The 19,603-nt window shown below is 41.0% G+C and overlaps 1 protein-coding gene across 11 annotated transcripts in view; it reads left to right on the top strand.

Moving 5' to 3' along the window:
* The window catches only part of CFAP20DC (CFAP20 domain containing), a 512,401-nt gene that overhangs the window by 195,291 nt on the left and 297,507 nt on the right, over positions 1–19,603 (top strand). For all 11 annotated transcript variants that reach the window (XR_008844939.1, XM_056524504.1, XM_056524505.1 and 8 more), the window contains 2 exons: positions 108–261; positions 18,608–18,772. Coding sequence is in view for 10 of the 11 variants with exons in the window: in XM_056524504.1 (XP_056380479.1) it covers positions 108–261; positions 18,608–18,772 (319 nt within the window). In the remaining variant the exon portion in view is untranslated. The remainder of the gene's footprint in view (positions 1–107; positions 262–18,607; positions 18,773–19,603) is intronic.

Below are 19,603 nucleotides of genomic sequence, written 5' to 3'. Positions count from 1 at the left end.
TGTGGTCAGTCCACAAAAATGATTTTCTAAAATATTTTATAGCTTTGGATGTCCTGATTTGAACACTGTTTTTACTTTCTTGCTTTCTTGAAACTCTTCTCTCATAGTGGTGCAATCTCTGTATTGACCTTGTTGCCTTCACAAGTGGGATATTTAAAAGTGCAGTTTTTCAGTCTTTGGATGGAATCACTATTTCAGCCAACTGTAAACTAAGGAAGATTTATACCATGAAGCTGAAGCCCCAGGACACTGTAGAGCAAGGTCTGTAGACGTGATGTTTGTTTACTGTCTCTAAGTTACCTGATGTACAGTTTATATTCTAGTGATATTCTCAGATGTACACTTTATAGCAATGCAGGATTCTGTAGCCCATAACTTGGTGTTTGGATGATAAGCAGAGGTGTTTAAATCTGGGCTCAGCATTGAAGTCGAACTACTGCATGGCCAGTGACATTCATATCTGACTTACTCTGTGTGCACAGTTATTAGGCAAGTGAGTATATTGACCATATCATCATTTATATGCAAAATTTACAACTCAACTTCAACCTACTGCCCGTTTTGAGAAGACATTTTCTTCAAGCAGTGGTACAGAAAAAAAGTCTACAACTTTCAAAATGACCATGACTGTTATGCAGGACAATGCTTCTTCACTTGCAACAAAGTACTTTACCGCATGGCTAGCTGGGGTACTGTCCGCAAGATAGGGGATAAGTGTCTGATCATTGGGGTCTGATGGCTGGGACCCTCACAATCTCCTGTACAGGGTCTGTCTACGTACCTGTCCTCGGCTCACTCAGGACCGACCTTCCTGGAGGAGCTCAAGATTTTGGGGTGATTCTCTGGAACCCCTGTGATCTCCAGTACATGGCCCAAAATCTCCCAGCTCCACAAAACATGGGGTTGACACGTGCTCCATGCATTTGCTAGGGGAGTGCCAGAGATACTCAAGCACTGTACTTGTGTATTTCCAGTGCTCTTATAGAGAATGCATAGAGCCCATGCCGACTCAGTGCTTCGTGCAGCTGTAAGATTTGGGGCCATGTCCTGGAGATCCAGAGGTCAAATCCCCTAGATCAGACACATATGCCCTATTGTGAAACACTGGGGTACCACTTAAAGTGCTCAATATCCTTATTTTAGAGATTTAAGTGTTCGTATGTTGTTAGTGTTAGGGGGTACTATGGTGGGCGTGCACAAAACTGATTTGAATCATGTGAGCAACAATTCATACTCCACAACAGAAGTTTATATAACACCCTGTAGCAAATGTGTATATATATCTTCTATATAACATAAAAAATGTAATCACCTTTGTTCTGACACATGTACAAAAATAGACCTCAGGAGATGTTCTCCCTGCAGTGACAAACATGACAATAAGTTCACACTTTACCTGCGATACTTAAGTGAGTGAATGTAGTGTTATGTGATGTATGTACCAGGAATAAGTCATCAGTTATCTGATTCTTGTACTGCATATAGTAGGAGGCAATCACTACTGGGGAATAAAGAGTCTCTCATTATTGTTACTCATATAACTCATATTTCTGGTGTTATCTGAATATTCACTTTTTCTACTTTATTAGAAATAGTAGCCTTGGGGAAAACTCTATTGAATGAGCATATTCACATTTTCTGAATTTTTCTAATTTTAATTTGTATGCAAATAACTGCAAAGTGCTTTACGAGATAGCAGAAAGGGGTTAATAGGGTATTTAAAATGTTTTATTATTGTTAAAAGGGAACTTCAGCCCTGGTCATAAAAGGTAAAGTCAATTACACACAGTAAACACCCTGGGTTGTGGCCACCAGCGAGTCCTGGCTGCTTTTTAGTTCTGTTCTATTAGGCTGCAGCCTCTTGTAGAACTTAGTTCAATAAATCTTTCCTATTTCTACTATCTATTGAAGTCTATGGGAACAACAAATTCTCTTCTCATTTTTGTTGATGTCTTTGATTCCCCCACTTTTCTCTGCCTACCGTATTTTACATAGCAGTTTTTCTTGTTAAAACTTGTTGATGTGTAAAACTTGTTGATGTGTATATATGTAACTCCAGCACAAGTTCAGTGCATATAGGAAAACTGTGAGTCTGTTCACCCACACTAAACCCAATACATTGGCTTATAGTGTGGGTGAACAGGAGTCCAATGAGGGGTCACTTACTTAAATATGTCCAGTGGGTCCTTAGATACAGTTTGTTCCCCAGCCATGTGCTTATTTATACCCTTGTTTTTACTGACAGGTCTGCTTTAACCTCTAGAGGACGCAGGGAGTAAATGTACACCCTGACTGACTGTAACTTATCATACATTTACGCCTTGGAGTGTTCACAATCTATCAAGCTCGGTAATGGCAGACATCAGTGATTGCACTGATGTCTGCATTTAACCGTTTAGATGGCATGATCAATATTGATCACAGCATCTAAAACAATTGTGGGAATTTGGTAAAATCATTCGACCTCCTGCTGCTCAATTGCAGGGTTCCGATGAGAGAAGAAAATGGCCGGAGGCCTCTTACCCTCCTCCATGCTGCTCTATGGTTATTTGCCCATATAGACTACCATCAGACAGGCTGTATATGTAGATCGATGATATTACTGATTAGTTCGAAGCCATTTAATAGAACTAAACAATAATAGCAAATGAAATATGCATTGACTTGCATTGAAGGGGCGTGGCATCACTAGGGGCATGGTGGTGACATAACGACCCCCACAGCCCTCACCCAGTGTTCGGAACTAAATGTTCCGGATGCTGGGGCAGTGGAGTACCCCTTTATCTTCCAGTTAAAACAGATTTTGCACTGGCAGAACAGAAGCAAAATGCTCTCTGCTGCTTGACTTCAATTATGATATATGTGTGGTTCTACTCCTATCTGTGTTGTTTACTGCTAAGTGTCCCTAACAGAGATCTTCACCTAACATTGTCATCTTTAACATGGCTGCTGAATCTATGTGTATAGGGTTTTAGTGGCTTTGACATAACACCTATACTGCTTCCTGATTGGCTGGGAGAGCTGTTTAAAGGGATTGTTTGAGATCATATGATCTTTCCACCTTCACCTTTCTGTCATTTGGCTAATGTTATATTAGCAGGATCTGCCAAACCAATGTTTGTGTTCTAGCCAAACAGACCAAGTTCTGACCAAACTTGAGTTTTATGGGTTCGGTTTACTTATCTTTAGTTATTACATACAGACACTGAGATATAGCCTATAATAATAAACTGGACCACATAGTCACCAACAGTAGAGTCCCCTTGGCGGAGGTTCAGTAGTGCGGTTTCAGTTGAGGTGGCCAGTGCAGGCTCTTCAAAAACACTGCAGAAAGCTGAGAGGAAGGAAAAGAAACGGAGCACATACCATGTTGAGATGCCTTCATTTTCTTGTGTCTTTATTGCTTCATATCGGGGTGAGCGGTACAAGGGTAAGGAGGGTGGACAGGTGCTTTGGGGGAACCACGGGCAACGGTCTGTATCACGCGGAATCACGCTTTATCAGGCTTGATATGTGCTCCATTTCTTTTCCTTACTCTGTGAAGTGATCGTGTGAAGTGATCAGTGCATACAGGTGTTCCGGACTTTCAATAGTCAATCACGGCAGGAGATTCATTTTGGTTGGCGGTGCCAGTGTACATATCTAGCTACATTGGGAAGCTGAGAGGAAGGCTTGCAAGTTGGAAGATACAGGATCATTTTGATCCCAGAGTGGAGTAGCCCTGGCCAGGGCTTTCCCGGAGGGTAGACTGACCACAAAAGCCACCTTAGCTCGCTCTGTCGGGAGCTGGTCAGCCATTAATTCCAGATGCATGGAACACTGAGTCACAAATCCTCTGCACAATTTTGGATCACCTTTGTACTTTGTCGGCAGGGACAGACGTAGCTTGGAGCCGACGGAGGCCACGGAAGCTGCAGACACCAAAGGAGCCACAGGAACAGGTTGAGACTGCTGCGGCTGTTGAACGGAGAGAAGCTGCTGCATCATTGCGGATACTTGATTCAACTGTTGCGCTTGATGAGCTAGCTGCTGCGACTAGTGAGCAACGATGGCGGTGAGATCAGCAACGTTAGGCAAAGGCACCTCAGAGGGATCCATGGTCGGATCTTACTGTAACGGCAGATGGTATGGGTCCACTATACCTGTTGAGGACAATGGCATGAACTGTAGCAGGGAGCAGAGTCTAAGGAGCTGCTGGTTTTCACCAGAGCCCACTGCAAAGCAGGATGGACTTGCTGCGGCAGGTGGCTCACAGGTCGCTACCACTGGCACGACTTTTTCACAAAGGCTGCTGAGGAGATGAATGGCACAGAAGGAATGAGATGGAGTCATATTGAGGGATTGACAGGAGGTCTGGACTGGCGGCACTGTAGCAAGGTTAGGTTACGTAGCAAGAGTTCAGAGGGCAGGCATCACAGGAGCAATACACAAACAGTATGCTTTCTCTTAGGCTGTAATGGCACTAAGATCCTTCAGGGGTCAAGAGGAAGTTCGGGGTTAAATAAGCTTAGGACCAGACAAGCACCAATCAATGGTGCGTTGGCCTCTTAAATCACAGGAAGCTGGCGCGCGTGCACCCTAGGAGGCGGGGACACAAGCGCCAGTGGCCAGGGACAGAGATGCGGGGAGATGAGTGACGGCCCAGCGTTCGCTTGCGGGCGTGTCCCATGATGCAAATCGCAGCAGAGCCAGCATGGGAGGACGGGGGAGGAGTGTGCTTGCGGCCAGCATGTCTGCCCACAGCGCTACTCGTAACACCTGATAGTTTAGTTCAGATTTTATAATGCAAAGAAACGGTTTTTCCTACATTTTCCTGATGTAAAGACTTCACTGTGGCATATTTCATGACTGTAAAAGTTGTATCAAGCAATATTCTATTATCTATAGACTTTTTTGGGGCCCTGATGGAGGCATTTAGAAGCTTTTTGGATTGAAAATAGCTTTATTGACAATCAGTCATCAAGAAAACTCACATTCAGTATGCTGCAATAAAACACAAGCTGAGAAATAGTTCAACAAATAACACAAACTGACTTTGTAGGCAGGGTTAGCCCAAGGCATTGTTCTGCCTGGGTCCAAGAATGAAATGCTGTTTACCATATAAGTGATTATGTACAGTGATCATAAAAAGGTGATCATAAAGGGATTATATACAGGACAATATAAAAGTAGATACCAGCTGTACACAGGATCTGCATACCATATGCAGATGATTACACTTACATCCATTGACTCTCTGTTGACGTCTTCTCTGATCGCAATTGTCCTCTTTCATTTTTTTCTCTGTAGTAGTTTTGCAACAGCTGGGGGCATGTTGGTTGGAAAATATTGGCTTAGTTATGGCCTGGTCCATAGAGATGAAGTCGACTAAATAGTCCAGAGGTATAATCTGCAGGTCTTGTGGTGAGTGCCTACAATATGGCTTTTGTGACACTGATTTCTAATATCTGTGTTCTGATTTTTACAAAATTCCAATCTGGCTGATGGGCTAATGATGATGTATGGGAGCCTTTCGCCACCCCTTGATGATCCTTAGTTCTTCACTGCTGTGCAGCAAGACGAAAATGGTGTTTGTGTGCGCGACACTGACGTGACATCTGATGTCATCCCACTGTGTGCATGCATCACGAGAAGACCGCCACCTGCTGCTAGAGCTAAAATATCCTAGGAAGAGATATTATCCTCCTCCTCGCTTCTCCTACTTTGACTGTCAGTGTGCTACAGGATGCATTTCCCATGTCCCACATAGCCGCGCGTAGCCGAATTCTTACAAATTACTTTCATCATCTTCATAGTCACTATAGGTCTGACTCTCATCCTGTCCACATCATGGAGTGGATAGGCTGAGATTTAGACCTTTAGTGACTACAAAGATGTTGTAAGTACGAGGTATCACAACCGGAGCATGGTGTAATCTAAAGAATACTATACAGGATTGGTCCTTCGTGGAGGAGGTTAAGATTGGAATTATTGATTGGTGCAATAAAAGGCCAAAGAAAGCATTGTTAGACAGCCATTAGTCCAGAACTCTGAATAAGCTTGAGCAAAACATGTCAGGGGAGCAATGTGGATTTAAATTTCTGTGTTGTTGGGGGGGAAGGTTGGTTGCTGGTGCACTGCAGCCACCAGCAATCCATTGCTGGAGAATAAAAAGAATCATTGTTCAACACACAATGCAATGTAACCACATGGGAAAATTATTACAGTGAAGAAGGCACTTTATGTACAGTATGGCTGTAAATGTTGGAACCACTGAAATTTTTCAAGAAAATTAAGTATTTCTCCCAGAAAAGGATTGCAGTAACACATGTTTATGCCCTTTGTGTGTATTTGAATTAAACCAAAAAAGGGAATAAAAAAAAGCCAATTGGACATAATGTTACACCAAACTCCAAAAATGGGCTGGACAAAATTATTGGCACTCTTTCAAAATTGTGGAAAGATAAGATTGTTTCAGGCATGTGATGCTCCTTTTAACTCACCTGGGGTAAGTAACAATAAAAATCACACTTGAAAGCAGATAAAAAGGAGAGAAATTTACTTCTTTGTATTGTGTTTTAGTATTGTATTATTATTATTATCCACACTAAGCATGGACAACAGAAAGAGGAGAAGAGAACTGTCTGAGGACTTGAGAACCAAAAGTGTGGAAAAAGATCAGCAATCTCAAGGTTACAAGTCCATCTCCAGAGATCTATATTTGCTTTTATCCACAGTGCACAACATTATCAAGACGTTTGCAACCCATGGCACAGTAGCTAATCTCCCTGGGCGTGGGCGGAAGAGAAAAATTGATGAAAGGTGTCAATGCAGGATAGTCTGGATGGTTGAAAAGCAGCCCCAAACAAGTTCCAAAGATATTCAAGCTGTCCTGCAGGCTCAGGGAGCATCAATGTCAGCACAAACTATCCGTCAACATTTAAATGAAATTAAACGCTATGGCAGGAGACCCAGGAGGACCCCACTGCTGACACAGAGACATAGAAAAGCAAGACTACATTGTGCCAAAATGAACTTGAGTAAGCCAAAATCCTTCTGGGAAAATGTCTTGTGGACAGATGAAACCAAGATAGAGCTTTTTGGTAAAGCACATCATTCTACTGTTAACCAAAAACGGAATGAGACCTACAAAGAAAAAAGCACAGTGCCTACAGTGAAATATGGCACTGGGTGCCTTGAATGTGTGAAGGCATCATGAAATCTGAGGATTAACAACAGATTTTGGGTTGCACTGTACAGCCCAGTGTCAGAAAGCTGAGTTTGCGTCCGAGATCTTGGGTCTTCCAGCAGGACAATGACCCCAAACGTACGTCAAAAAGCACCCAGAAATGGATGGCAACAAAGCGCTGGAGAGTTCTGAAGTGGACAGCAATGAGTCCAGATCTAAATCCCATTGGACATCTGTGGAGATATCTTAAAATTGCTGTTGGGAAAAGGCGCCCTTCCAATAAGAGAGACCTGGAGCAGTATGCAAAGGAAGAGTGGTCCAACATTGCAGCTGAGAGGTGTAAGAAGCTTATTGATGGTTATGGAAGCGACTGATTTCAGTTATTTTTTTCCAAAGGGTGTGCAACCAAATATTAAGTTAAGGGTGCCAATAATTTTGTCCAGCCCATTTTTGGAGTTTGGTGTGACATTATGTCCAATTTGCTTTTTTTCCTCCCTTTCTTGGTTTAGTTCCAATACACACAATCGGAATAAACGTGTATAGCAAAACATGTGTTACTGCAATCCTTTTCTGTGTGAAATACTTCATTTTGTAGAAAAATTTCAGGGGTGCAAACATTTACGGCCATGACTGTATATGTTTAGCCAGTGATATTGGTATTTTAAATTGTGTTGTGCTATAATAATGTCTTATTAGACAAAAATAAAGGCTATGTTTTATGGTAGGGGTCCAAAATGGAGTAATAGTGATCCCTTCTCTGGGATCTTGTGGAGTTGTTAAGAAGTAAGCGTATGGTAGTATCACTGTTTTATGGGAGACAATTTGTATTTTGAGCTTAATGGAGCAGTAAGTACATTTTAAAATATATTCTTGTATTACGCAATATAACGTTTTTAATATTCATTTTTTCTTTAATTATAGGAAAAAGACTAACTCTCACAATAAAATTACAGCTCATGCTATGCTTCATTAAATCTGCAAATCCGATCCTCTAAGCAACCCAGATAGCTATCACTGTGTCTGAAGCTGAGAGGTTGGAATATATAAGGGCTATAGGCTTTTATCTGAACACCCTTAAAACAATTAAATGTAACTACAGCACTGGAATTAATAAAATTTGTTTTAACTTTCCCTCTGATACATAACACAGCTTTCTCCTTATGGTCTAGTTTTCAGAGGTCATAAATGTCTGTAATGAGGCTGGTCACTGATAATCTTTGGTCTTCAAGGGGATATTGAAATAAATTCCCTTTTAATTATGAGCTGTGAAGCCAATGAATTGTGAAAAAAAGCCATTTAGAAGAACCAGATGGCTTTAAGCCATGCAAATCTAAAGTAACAAAGTGAATGTCCACCCTTGAGCACAAAAGCCCACATTTATTAAAGGGGGTTGTCCGGTAATAATGATCTTATCATTAGGGGATAAGTATCTGATCGCAGGGATTCCTAATGTTGGGATCCCCCTTGACCCCCAAAATGTGCATGTGCTGTAGACAGCACACACTACATTCAGTTATATGGGAGCACTGGAGATGCCCAAGTCCAGCATTTGTGATCTTATTAATATCATCATCGCATTCACACATATAAAGTTGCATTTCATTACAGCAACTAACTTCTGGTGCATTCTTTATCACTGAATGTTTGATATAAAGCCAGTTATACACAAAAGAGTAATGGTGACTGAACCTTCAAATTCCATCAGGATCAACCAGGCATCTAATGTTTATGGGAACCTCCTAACTCCCCCTGAATGGTAGATTTGGGGGTTTGAAAGTGGAAAAAGGGCTTGGCATCTTGAACATCAATGCACCCAATCCAAGTGGAAGAAAGTAGGGTGCACTCTAGGCTTTAGTAGCTTTAGTAGTGAATTTAAAATCTGCCAGAAGGTGGTAAAGAGAGTCCGGGATCAGCCTAAGCTGACCGACTGGCGAAGAGGTTGGCATCTGTTTAGCGGTAGCCCGTTTTCTCTAAGACTCCCTAAGCCTAGAGAAAGCGAGCTACTGCGAAACAGACGTCAGCCATTGCGTCAGTCTGTCAGCTTAGGCTGATCACAAATTCGCTTCACCACCTCCTAGGCAGATTTTAAATGAACTAATAAAGCCTAACAGTTTTTACCTACTATCGGGTGAGTGCACCCTACTTTTTCCTACTTCCTTTGTTTACATGGATGCACTTTACTAAGTTTGCAGCCCCCCAAGGTTCATGTCTTCCTTGTATTCCCCAGACCCTGTGATGTATATTGCCTAATATGTTTTTTTAACAACGCCTGCCCTAGCTTCTTCTAGCCTAGTAATATACCCAATCCGTTTGTTCTCATGGACAAAGAACACACTCCTAACGCATGCACATTCAGCTGAGCATGCTTAAAGTGTTACTATTATTTATTAAAACAACTTTTGACGTATTCCCTGCTGCAATTTCGAGTTATAAGCTGGTGAAGTGCGCATCATCACAAGCCTCACTCCCCAGCTATCAATCAAAACTGACCTTTTCTCTGCATCAGTTTATAAAGAGAAAAGGTTGGATTTGACGGCCAGTCTGGAAGTGGAGTGCAATGTCGTGCACTTCCCCAGCTTATATAATAAGGAGATGGTCTTAGTAATGAGATTCTGTGTGATCTTAACTTTTGACATTTCTAGTCAAAAGTTGTTTCACATTATAGTAACACTTTAACAATAATACTTTGAGTGATGACAGCTAACCCAGATCAGGCAAACACCTGTGCAAGGAGCCGCAGGTCCCGCCTCTGGCTTTACATGCCGCAGAAGTCCAGGTGAAGTCCAAACAGGGTATATATTTATTGGGAGGCTTGCAAATACACGTTAAAAACTCTGACGCGTTTCACGATTTCGCGCCTAGTCATAGAGTAACAAGACATTTGTAAGACACATATAAATACTAAAAACTTAGTCACATGTTCATGACAAAGAAAATAGAAAATCCGGTCTGGATTCGGACAAACCGAATACCTGAAACGGATTAACAGCCAAACTATATTTTAAGTACCTGTTCACACCTAAAATAAAAAATATCCCCTCATAAGTTTTCTGGTTCTCTCTCTTCCCCATTTTTTAGGTGTGAAGAGGTACTTAACCCCTTAAGGACCGAGCCCTTTTTCACCTTAAGGACCAGAGCATTTTTTGAACATCTGACCACTGTCACTTTAAACATTAATAACTCTGGAATGCTTTTAGTTATCATTCTGATTCCGAGATTGTTTTTTCGTGACATATTCTACTTTAACTTAGTGGTAAAATTTTGTGGTAACTTGCATCCTTTCTTGGGGAAAAATCCCCAAATTTGATGAAAAAAATGAAAATTTAGCATTTTTCTAACTTTGAAGCTCTATGCTTGTAAGGAAAATGGATATTCAAAATAATTTTATTTTGGGTTCACATATACAATATGTCTACTTTATGTGTGAATCATAAAATGTATGAGTTTTTACTTTTGGAAGACACCAGAGGGCTTCAAAGTTCAGCAGCAATTTTGAAATTTTTCACAAAATTTTCAAACTCACTATTTTTCAGGGACCAGTTCAGTTTTGAAGTGGATTTGAAGGGTCTTCATATTAGAAATACCCCATAAAAGACCCCATTATAAAAACTACAACCCCAAAGTATTCAAAATGACATTCAGTAAGTGTATTAACCCTTTAGGTGTTTCACAGGAATAGCAGCAAAGTGAAGGAGAAAATTCAAAATCTTCATTTTTTACCCTCGCATGTTCTTGTAGACCCAATTTTTTAATTTTTGCAAGGGGGAAAAAGGAGAAAATTTTTACTTGTATTTGAAACCCAATTTCTGTCGAGTAAGCACATACCTCATATGTCTATGTTAATTGTTCAGTGGGCGCAGTAGAGGGCTCAGAAGGGAAGGAGCGACAATTGGTTTTTGGGGGGCATGTCACCTTTAGGAAGCCCCTATGGTGCCAGGACAGCAAAAAAAAACACATGGCATACCATTTTGGAAACTAGACCCATCAGGGAACGTAACAAGGGGTAAAGTGAACCTTAATACCCTACAGGTGTTTCACGACTTTTGCATAAGTAAAAAAAATATTATTTTTTTACCTAAAATGCTTGGTTTCCCAAAAATTTTACATTTTTAAAAAGAGTAATAGCAGAAAATACCCCCCAAAATTTGAAACCCAATTTCTCCCGATTCAGAAAACACCCCATATGGGGGTGAAAATTGCTCTGCTGGTTCACTACAGGTCTCAGAAGAGAAGGAGTCACATTTGGCTTTTTGAAAGCAAATTTTGCTCTGGGGGCATGCCGCATTTAGGAAGCCCCTATGGTGCCAGAACAGCAAAAAAAAAAACCACATGGCATACCATTTTGGAAACTAGACCCCTCGGGGAATGTAACAAGGGGTAATGTGAACCTTAATACCCTACAGGTGTTTCACAACTTTTGCATATGTAAAAAAAATTTTTTTTTTTTTACCTAATATGCTTGGTTTCCCAAAATTTTTACATTTTTAAAAAGGGTAATAGCAGAAAATACCCCCCAAAATTTGAAGCCCAAATTCTCCCGATTCAGAAAACACCCCATATGGGGGTGAAAGGTGCTCTGCTGGTGCACTACAGGTCTCAGAAGAGAAGGAGTCACATTTGGCTTTTTGAAAGCAAATTTTGCTCTGGGGGCATGCCGCATTTAGGAAGCCCCTATGGTGCCAGGACAGCAACAAAAAAAAACACATGGCATACCATTTTGGAAACTAGACCCCTCGGGGAACGTAACAAGGGGTAAAGTGAACCTTTATACCCCACAGGTGTTTCATGACTTTTGTATATGTAAAAAAAATAAAAAATTAACCTAAAATGCTTGGTTTCCCAAAAATTTTACATTTTTAAAAAGGGTAATAGCAGAAAATACCCCCCAAAATTTGAAGCCCAATTTCTCCCGATTCAGAAAACACCCCATATGGGGGTGAAAAGTGCTCTGCTGGCGCACTACAGGTCTCAGAAGAGAAGGAGTCACATTTGGCTTTTTGAAAGCAAATTTTGCTCTGGGGGCATGCCGCATTTAGGAAGCCCCTATGGTGCCAGGACAGCAAAAAAAAACACATGGCATACCATTTTGGAAACTAGACCCCTCGGGGAACGTAACAAGGGGTTAAGTGAACCTTTATACCTCACAGGTGTTTCATGACTTTTGTATATGTAAAAAAAATAAATTCTTTTACCTAAAATGCTTGTTTTCCCAAAAAATTTACATTTTTAAAAAGGGTAATAGCAGAAAATACCTCCCAAAATTTGAAGCCCAATTTCTCCCGAGTACGGCGATACCCCATATGTGGCCCTAAACTGTTGCCTTGAAATACGACAGGGCTCCAAAGTGAGAGCGCCATGCGCATTTGAGGCCTAAATTAGGGACTTGCATAGGGGTGGACATAGGGGTATTCTACGCCAGTGATTCTCAAACAGGGGCCTCCAGCTGTTGTAAAACTCCCAGCATGCCTAGACAGTCAGTGACTATTTGGCAATACTGGGAGTAGTTGTTTTGCAACTACACCCATGTGAGTGTACCCTGTACGTTCACATTGGGGGGAGGGAACATCCAGCTGTTGCAAAACTACAACTCCCAGCATGTATGGTCTATCAGTGCATGCTGGGAGTTGTAGTTTTGCCACAGCTGGAGACACACAGGTTGTGAAACACCGAGTTTGGTAACAAACTCAGTGTTTTGCAACCAGTGTGCCTTCAGCTGTTGCAAAAGCTACAACCCCCAGCATGTACGGACAGCGGAAGGGCATGCTGGGTCTTGTAGTTATGCAACAGCCGGAGGCATACTACATTGGCTGGGGATGCTGGGGATTGTAGTTATGCAACAGCTGGAGACACACTGGTTTGCTACTTAACTCAGTGTGCCTTCAGCTGTTGCAAAACTACAACTCTCAGCAGTCACCGACAGCCAACGGGCATGCTGGGAGTTGTAGTCATGCAATCACCAGATGCACCACTACAACTCCCAGCATGCACTTTAGCTGATTGTTGTTATACAACAGCTGAAGGTACACTTTTCCATAGAAAAATGTGCCTCCAGCTGTTGCAAAACATAAGGGCATGCTGGGAGTTGTGGTGGTCTGCCTCCTGCTGTTGCATAACTACAGCTCCCAGCATGCCCTTTTTGTATGCTGGGAGCTGTTGCTATGCAACAGCAGGAGGCTGTCACTCACCTCCTGCTGCTGCTCCACGATGCCGCCGCACAGGTCAGTCCCTCGCCGCCGCCGTCGCTCCTGGGGCCCCGATCCCAACAGGGACGCCGGGGATCGGGGTCCCCAGCACCCAGGGTCTTCTGCCCGCACCCGCTCACGTCCTCTGGAAGAGGGGCGGAGCGGGTTGCGGGAGTGACACCCGCAGCAGGCGCCCTGATTGGTCGGCCGGGAAACCGGCCGACGAATCAGGGCAATCGTGAGGTGGCACCAGTGCCACCTCACCCCTGCTGGCTCTGGCTGTTCGGGGCCGTCTCTGATATAATGACCCCCCTGGGCGATATGCCGGGATGCCTGCTGAACGATTTCAGCAGGCATCCAGCTCCGGCTCCCCTCCTGCTAGCGGTGGGGGCCGGAAATGCTCAGGGCGTATCCATGCGCCCTCGGTCCTTAAGGTCTTGGAAACGGGGGCGTATGGATACGCCCTATGTCCTTAAGGGGTTAAAATGGCTGTTAATACGTTTCAGGTATTCGGTTTGTCCAAACCGGATTTTCCATTTTCTTTGTCATGAACATGTGACTACGTTTTTAGTATTTATATGTGTTTTACAAATGTCTTGATACTCTATGACTAAGCGTGAAAGCGTGAAATGTGTCAGTGTTTTTAACGGGTATTTGCAAGCCTCCCAATAAAGAAATACCCTGTTTGGACTTCACCTGGATGCTGGACATTCCTTTTTCTTTATTCTACTTTAACAATAAATTCCATCACCAATAGACTAATATTCTTTTATTGGACACCTTGTGCGTTTTTTCATGGCTCATCAGTTAATTAGATGTAATTATAGCCTGTGGGTGACACATACCATAGTAAGGCTCCATTTAACACATTCATCACTCATAGACTGTAATGGCATTTGTTTAATGAATACATCATTAAATGCTACCAAAAAGCTTCATGATATATTATTTAAAGGGGTACTCCAGAGAAAAAAAAATCATTTCAAATCAACTAGGGTCAGCAAGTGATACAGATTTGTAAATTACTTCTATTTAAAAATCTTAATCCTTCCAGTACAGTATCAGATGCTGTAAACTAAAAAGGTAGTTTTATGGTTCTTTTTTGTTTGACCACAGTGCTCCCTGCTGCCACCTCTGTCCATGTCAGGAACTGTCCAGAGCAATAGAGGTTTGCTATGGGGATTTGCTCATTTTCTGAACAGTTCCTGACGTGGACACAGGGGTGGCAGCAGAGAGCAGTGTGGTCAAACTGGAAAGAACTACATAACTTTCTACAGAGCATACAGCAGCTAAGTACCTGATTTAAGATTTTTAAATAGAAGTAACTTGTAAATCTGTTTTCTGGCAATAGTTGATTTTTTCCCCCACTCTAGAGTATCCCTTTAAAACACAGCTCCAGTGATGGAGCCATGTGCAAGACTATTGTGTTTAATCTGTGGATTTGGAAAAAGTTCTGTAGACATCCGTGGGACTTTCACAAAATATGTACATTGAAAGCAGTAATCTTGCGCAAGTCTCAGGATCGGGTGGCAATATGAAAATGTAAGCAATTTATCCTACCTCCCTAGCCATCACTGGAGTTGTGTTTTAAAGAGATTCTCATGACCGATGCCATGCATAAACTAATATGATAACCATTTAATGGATATATTTTTTACAGGATTGATGGAAATAGACTACTTCCTGTAAGGGTCACGGCAGGTGGTGGATCCCCTGGGCCTGTGTGGATGATGATGTGAGCCGTGCCAGGGAGCAGAGTCTAAGGTGCCGCTGGGTTTCATCAGAGCCCGCCGCAAAGCGGTATGTTCTTGTTGCGGCAGACGGCACTCAGGTTGCTACCCCTGGCACGACTCGTTCACACAGGTTGCTGGGATGAGGCGTGGCACAGGAGGAAACTGGCAAGATGTGGTCAAGGTAGCAGTAGGTCAGGGCAGGCGGCACAGATGTTGGGTCAGGTAACGGAACAAGGATCAGGTACACAGATATATGGAACACAGGAACACAGTATGCTTTTTCTAGGGCACAAAGGCAACAAAGATACAGCAGGGAAGGGAGCGCCGGGGTTGCAAGGACAGGAAGACCAGGGAGGTGAGTCACAGGCTGGGATTCGCATGCGGACGCATCCCGCGATGCGAATCCCAGCCCCGCCGGGAGTGGGGACAAGACATGAGAGACAGCGTGTCTGGCCGGAGCGCAGATGTTACACTTCCTATACTCCTGACATACATGTCTTGTGTGTACATCTTGAGGTTTCCAACTCTACCCATTAATTGCATAAGAAAAACCCAGTATGAACTTAGCCTTAAAATGAAGTTAAAAATGCCACATGCTAACTTAAACCCTTGCAGCTAGCAATAAAAATCCCTTTTACTTAAAGAAGTATCATAAAAAATATCTCCGTTATATACAGGATAGGGAATACATTTTAGATTGCGGGGGATGTAAGCACTGGAACCCCCCCAAAATTTTCTGTATGGGGGCCTGGCTCTCTCCAGGAGCGGGGTGTGTTCTCTATGAGAGAACCAAATGGGGGATAAGTTTTTGTTTATAATGTCTCCTTTAAGATCTATTTACACATACAGAGCAAAGTCAATGTTTTTGATTGTCTAATACATATTGGAGCCTCCCAGCTCCTCCCCAAGAAGTACGGGCAATATGACTTTTAATTGCCCAATCTTTTTGAACTCTTAGCCAAATTGAGTGTTTATGTTTATGGGGGGAGGTGTAAGGAAAGATAGCTGTCAGTCAAATGAGCATTTGGCTGGTGGCTATCATAGGTATATCTTTAGGGTTTTCTTTCAAACTACATAAACAATATAATGTGCTAGAAGTAGCATCACTGAAAATATGCTTTAATATTTCAGTCATTGTAGAAGATCTTTGTAAGGTATATGTTAATAAACCGGAAAGTAGAACTATATTTTCTTGCTTATTAAAATTATAAGCTTATCAAACCTCTCTATTTTCCACAAAAGCTTTGTGCAGAAGGAATGAAATGAAAGCCTGGTTTGTTTTTAGTGTGTACTCTTTGTGCCTAGAACAATGGTAATGTTTGATTTATGACGTCTATAAAGAGGTTATGCAAATATCTTAATTACTTTATACATTCCATTTTGAGCTAATGTGTCGAGTGCTTAGCACAATCCTGCTTAGCAGAAGACTAAATAAATTATACAGTTTGAGGAAAGCCGAAACTGAAATAAAAAGAAAAAAAAAAAAAAAAGAAAAAAAAAAGTGAAAAGTTGATATAAGACAAATATGGGCAAAAAAAATAAAAGAAAAAAGGTTTGCTGAAAATATGAGATACCATTTGTATCTGGCGAAAAATCTTGTGAGGAAGATTAAAGATTAGTGACAGATTTGAAAATAAAAAGATTTCAGTACGTATATGCCAGAGACATAATAGAAAAATGCCATCCTATTTATCACCCTTTCCTTGCTCATGCCTGTCAATTAATTCCGACAATCTATGACATACTGTACTTTTGATGATTACAAACTGCACATGGTAATTTTAAAAAAATTGAAGACTTAGGACATGTGCCGTACTCTGTCTATTTATATTCCAGGCAAACAAAGTGAACACGGCTTGAATTCTTATTTTTAATAGCCAATAAAGACATTTTTACAAGCCTTTATTGAAACTGCTTATGTTATTTTCCTTATTGTCACAATGTGAATGTAGGTGATTTACATAATTGTCAAAGAAGGTTATTGTGCGGGTGTTATATATATTTTTTTCCTGAATTATATGTAATTACATTGTGCGTGCAATATAGATGAACCCCTTTACCTTTAAAAAAGAATCAGAATTTGTGCCCAGTAGAGCAAGGCTTATAGGTTTGCTACCTGAGAAATTTAGTATTGAAGAGGGCTTCATTGCCCTTGGTGGCATAGGCAACCCATGTTTGCACCTTAGATCCCACAATTGGTGCCCAAACCTATAGAACAGCATCTGCCATTTCTTAATATTCAGCTTTATTTTCTACTTTATTAAATGAGTAGTAGTAATAAATATCTCTATTGCAATTCCATTACGGAACTGTATGATGGTGGTTATAAGGCAGTGTGTTAGCTTTTTTTGTTTTTGTTCATCCCTGTTGCCTACTACACAGCTTTTCAAAGTCTACATCAGTAGGCTGATAAAAAAAAAAAAGGTTTCTACGTATGCACATCATCTCTTTGAACCCTTTGGGCCACTCAGGCAGGACTTCTAAATAAATGGGGTTTTCAATCTGGAATCATATTAAGAAAAGTCAAATAGTTATAATGCAGTCAGCAATGGTTGGACTACTCTCACAATCTCCTTAGTATAATTTTTCCAATCTACTTCTAAGCCATTAATTTTAGATTGGCAGTGGTCTCACTACCAGCACCCATACCAATGTGAGCACTGCAAATTCTTCAGTGTTTTTAGGTGCTGTTAGATCAGCATACTATGAGGCTGTGTTTACATGTACCGCAACTAATTATAGCAAGTGTTTTTGTGGCGACAGGGCAACCTGGTAAAAAAAGGGTGCAATTTACAGAAATGTACGCCATAAGCAAAATCAAGGTAAAATGCTAAATTTTTATGACTATTTCAACCTTTTGTGGCAAAAAGCATGAGGTAATAAGTTGCAGTACCACAACGTGTGAACACAGCCTTAGTAGTAGCAGTACTGCAGCATTCTCCAATTCAAGTTAATGAAACAGTTCAGTGATTTCAAGTACAGACACTAACATTAAATGAAACCTATCATCATTTTTATGCTCCCTAAGGCATGAATCATTAGGATGATTCCTAGTGTTTCTGCCTGCCCCTTGATCGATAGATCTCTCTATACCCAAAAGTGAAGTGATCTTTCATCCTTCTACCAGGGCAGGGAGAAGCTAGTGGGGACCACCCAATGACTTGTGGTTCGGGGAGCATACAACTGATGACATATTCACTTTAGAGATACTGCAGTACTAAAAAAAAAAGTGCTGTAGTCCCTTCAAACATCTGACTGAGGTGGTGATAGTTGGACCCCCGCCAAGTTTAGTTGTTAAACACTGGAAAACCCTTTTAATGATTGTGGATGAAACAAAGTATAGCACAAGACTAGCTATGGCATGTAAATCCAAAAGTGTACTTCTTTGTTTAAGGACAAACTTAGTATATAACATGTTCCTCAAAATAACAAAAACAGCATTATCATCTAATAACATATTTAATAAGAGATAGAAATATGACAGATGAATTATGAAAAGCATTCAAAAGTAATTTCTTTTACAGATATATATGAATCAGTATTATCAGACTGCGAACCCACTGATACAATTCCTCGAAGTTGCCAAATAACCACTGATGTGAAGCAGGTCACTCAGGTGCTAGACCTTTCAAGAGTACGTAACAATGAAGTTCGAGAAGATGGGAAATTTGTGTTATCAACAGAAGCAGGTACTGTATGTTATGTATATCTAGACTATAGACTGTTTTAATGAACATTTCTGTAACTATTATTTATCCATATGGATTTTTTTGTTCTAAAGGGGAAGTCTACATAAGTTTAAAGTCATGTCAATTTCAACACCAAGAATGAAAAGTTGTGAAATTATAGAAATAATAGGATCGATAGACATGTTAAAGGGAATCTAGGAATTGAAAAACAGAGATAATTTTGTTCAAAGACCGCTTCCTGTCTGTCTCCAAGTTGGGTGTGGTTCTGCAGCTCAGTTCCATTGAAGTGAATGGATCCTGGATAAAACCTTTAAAGGGTACTCCGGTGGAAATATATATATATATATATATATATATATATATATATATATATATATATATACACACATATTATTATTATTATTATTATTTATTTATTTTTTTATCCACTGGTGCCAGAAAGTTAAACAGATTTGTAAATTACTTCTATTAAAAAATCTTAATCCCTCCAGTACTTTTTGGTAGCTGAATACTACAGAGGAAATTATTTTCTTTTTGGAACACAGAGCTCTCTGCTGTCATCATGAGCACAGTGCTCTCTGCTGACATCTCTGTCCATTTTAAGAACTGTCCAGAGTAGGAGAAAATCTCCATAGAAAACATATGCTGCTCTGGACAGTTCCTAAAAGGGACAGAGATGTCAGCAGAGAGCACTGTGGTCATGATGTCAACAGAGAGCTCCGTGTTCCAAAAAGAAAATAATTTCCTCAGTAGTATTCAGCAGCTAATAAGTACCGGAGGGATTTTTTTTAATAGAAGTGATTTACAAATCTGTTTAACTTGCTGGCACTG

Source organism: Hyla sarda, chromosome 6 (assembly GCF_029499605.1).
Source record: "Hyla sarda isolate aHylSar1 chromosome 6, aHylSar1.hap1, whole genome shotgun sequence".
Lineage (NCBI taxonomy): Eukaryota > Metazoa > Chordata > Amphibia > Anura > Hylidae > Hyla > Hyla sarda.
Note: the sequence above shows the minus strand (reverse complement) of the source record. Positions and strands in the feature narration are given on the sequence as shown.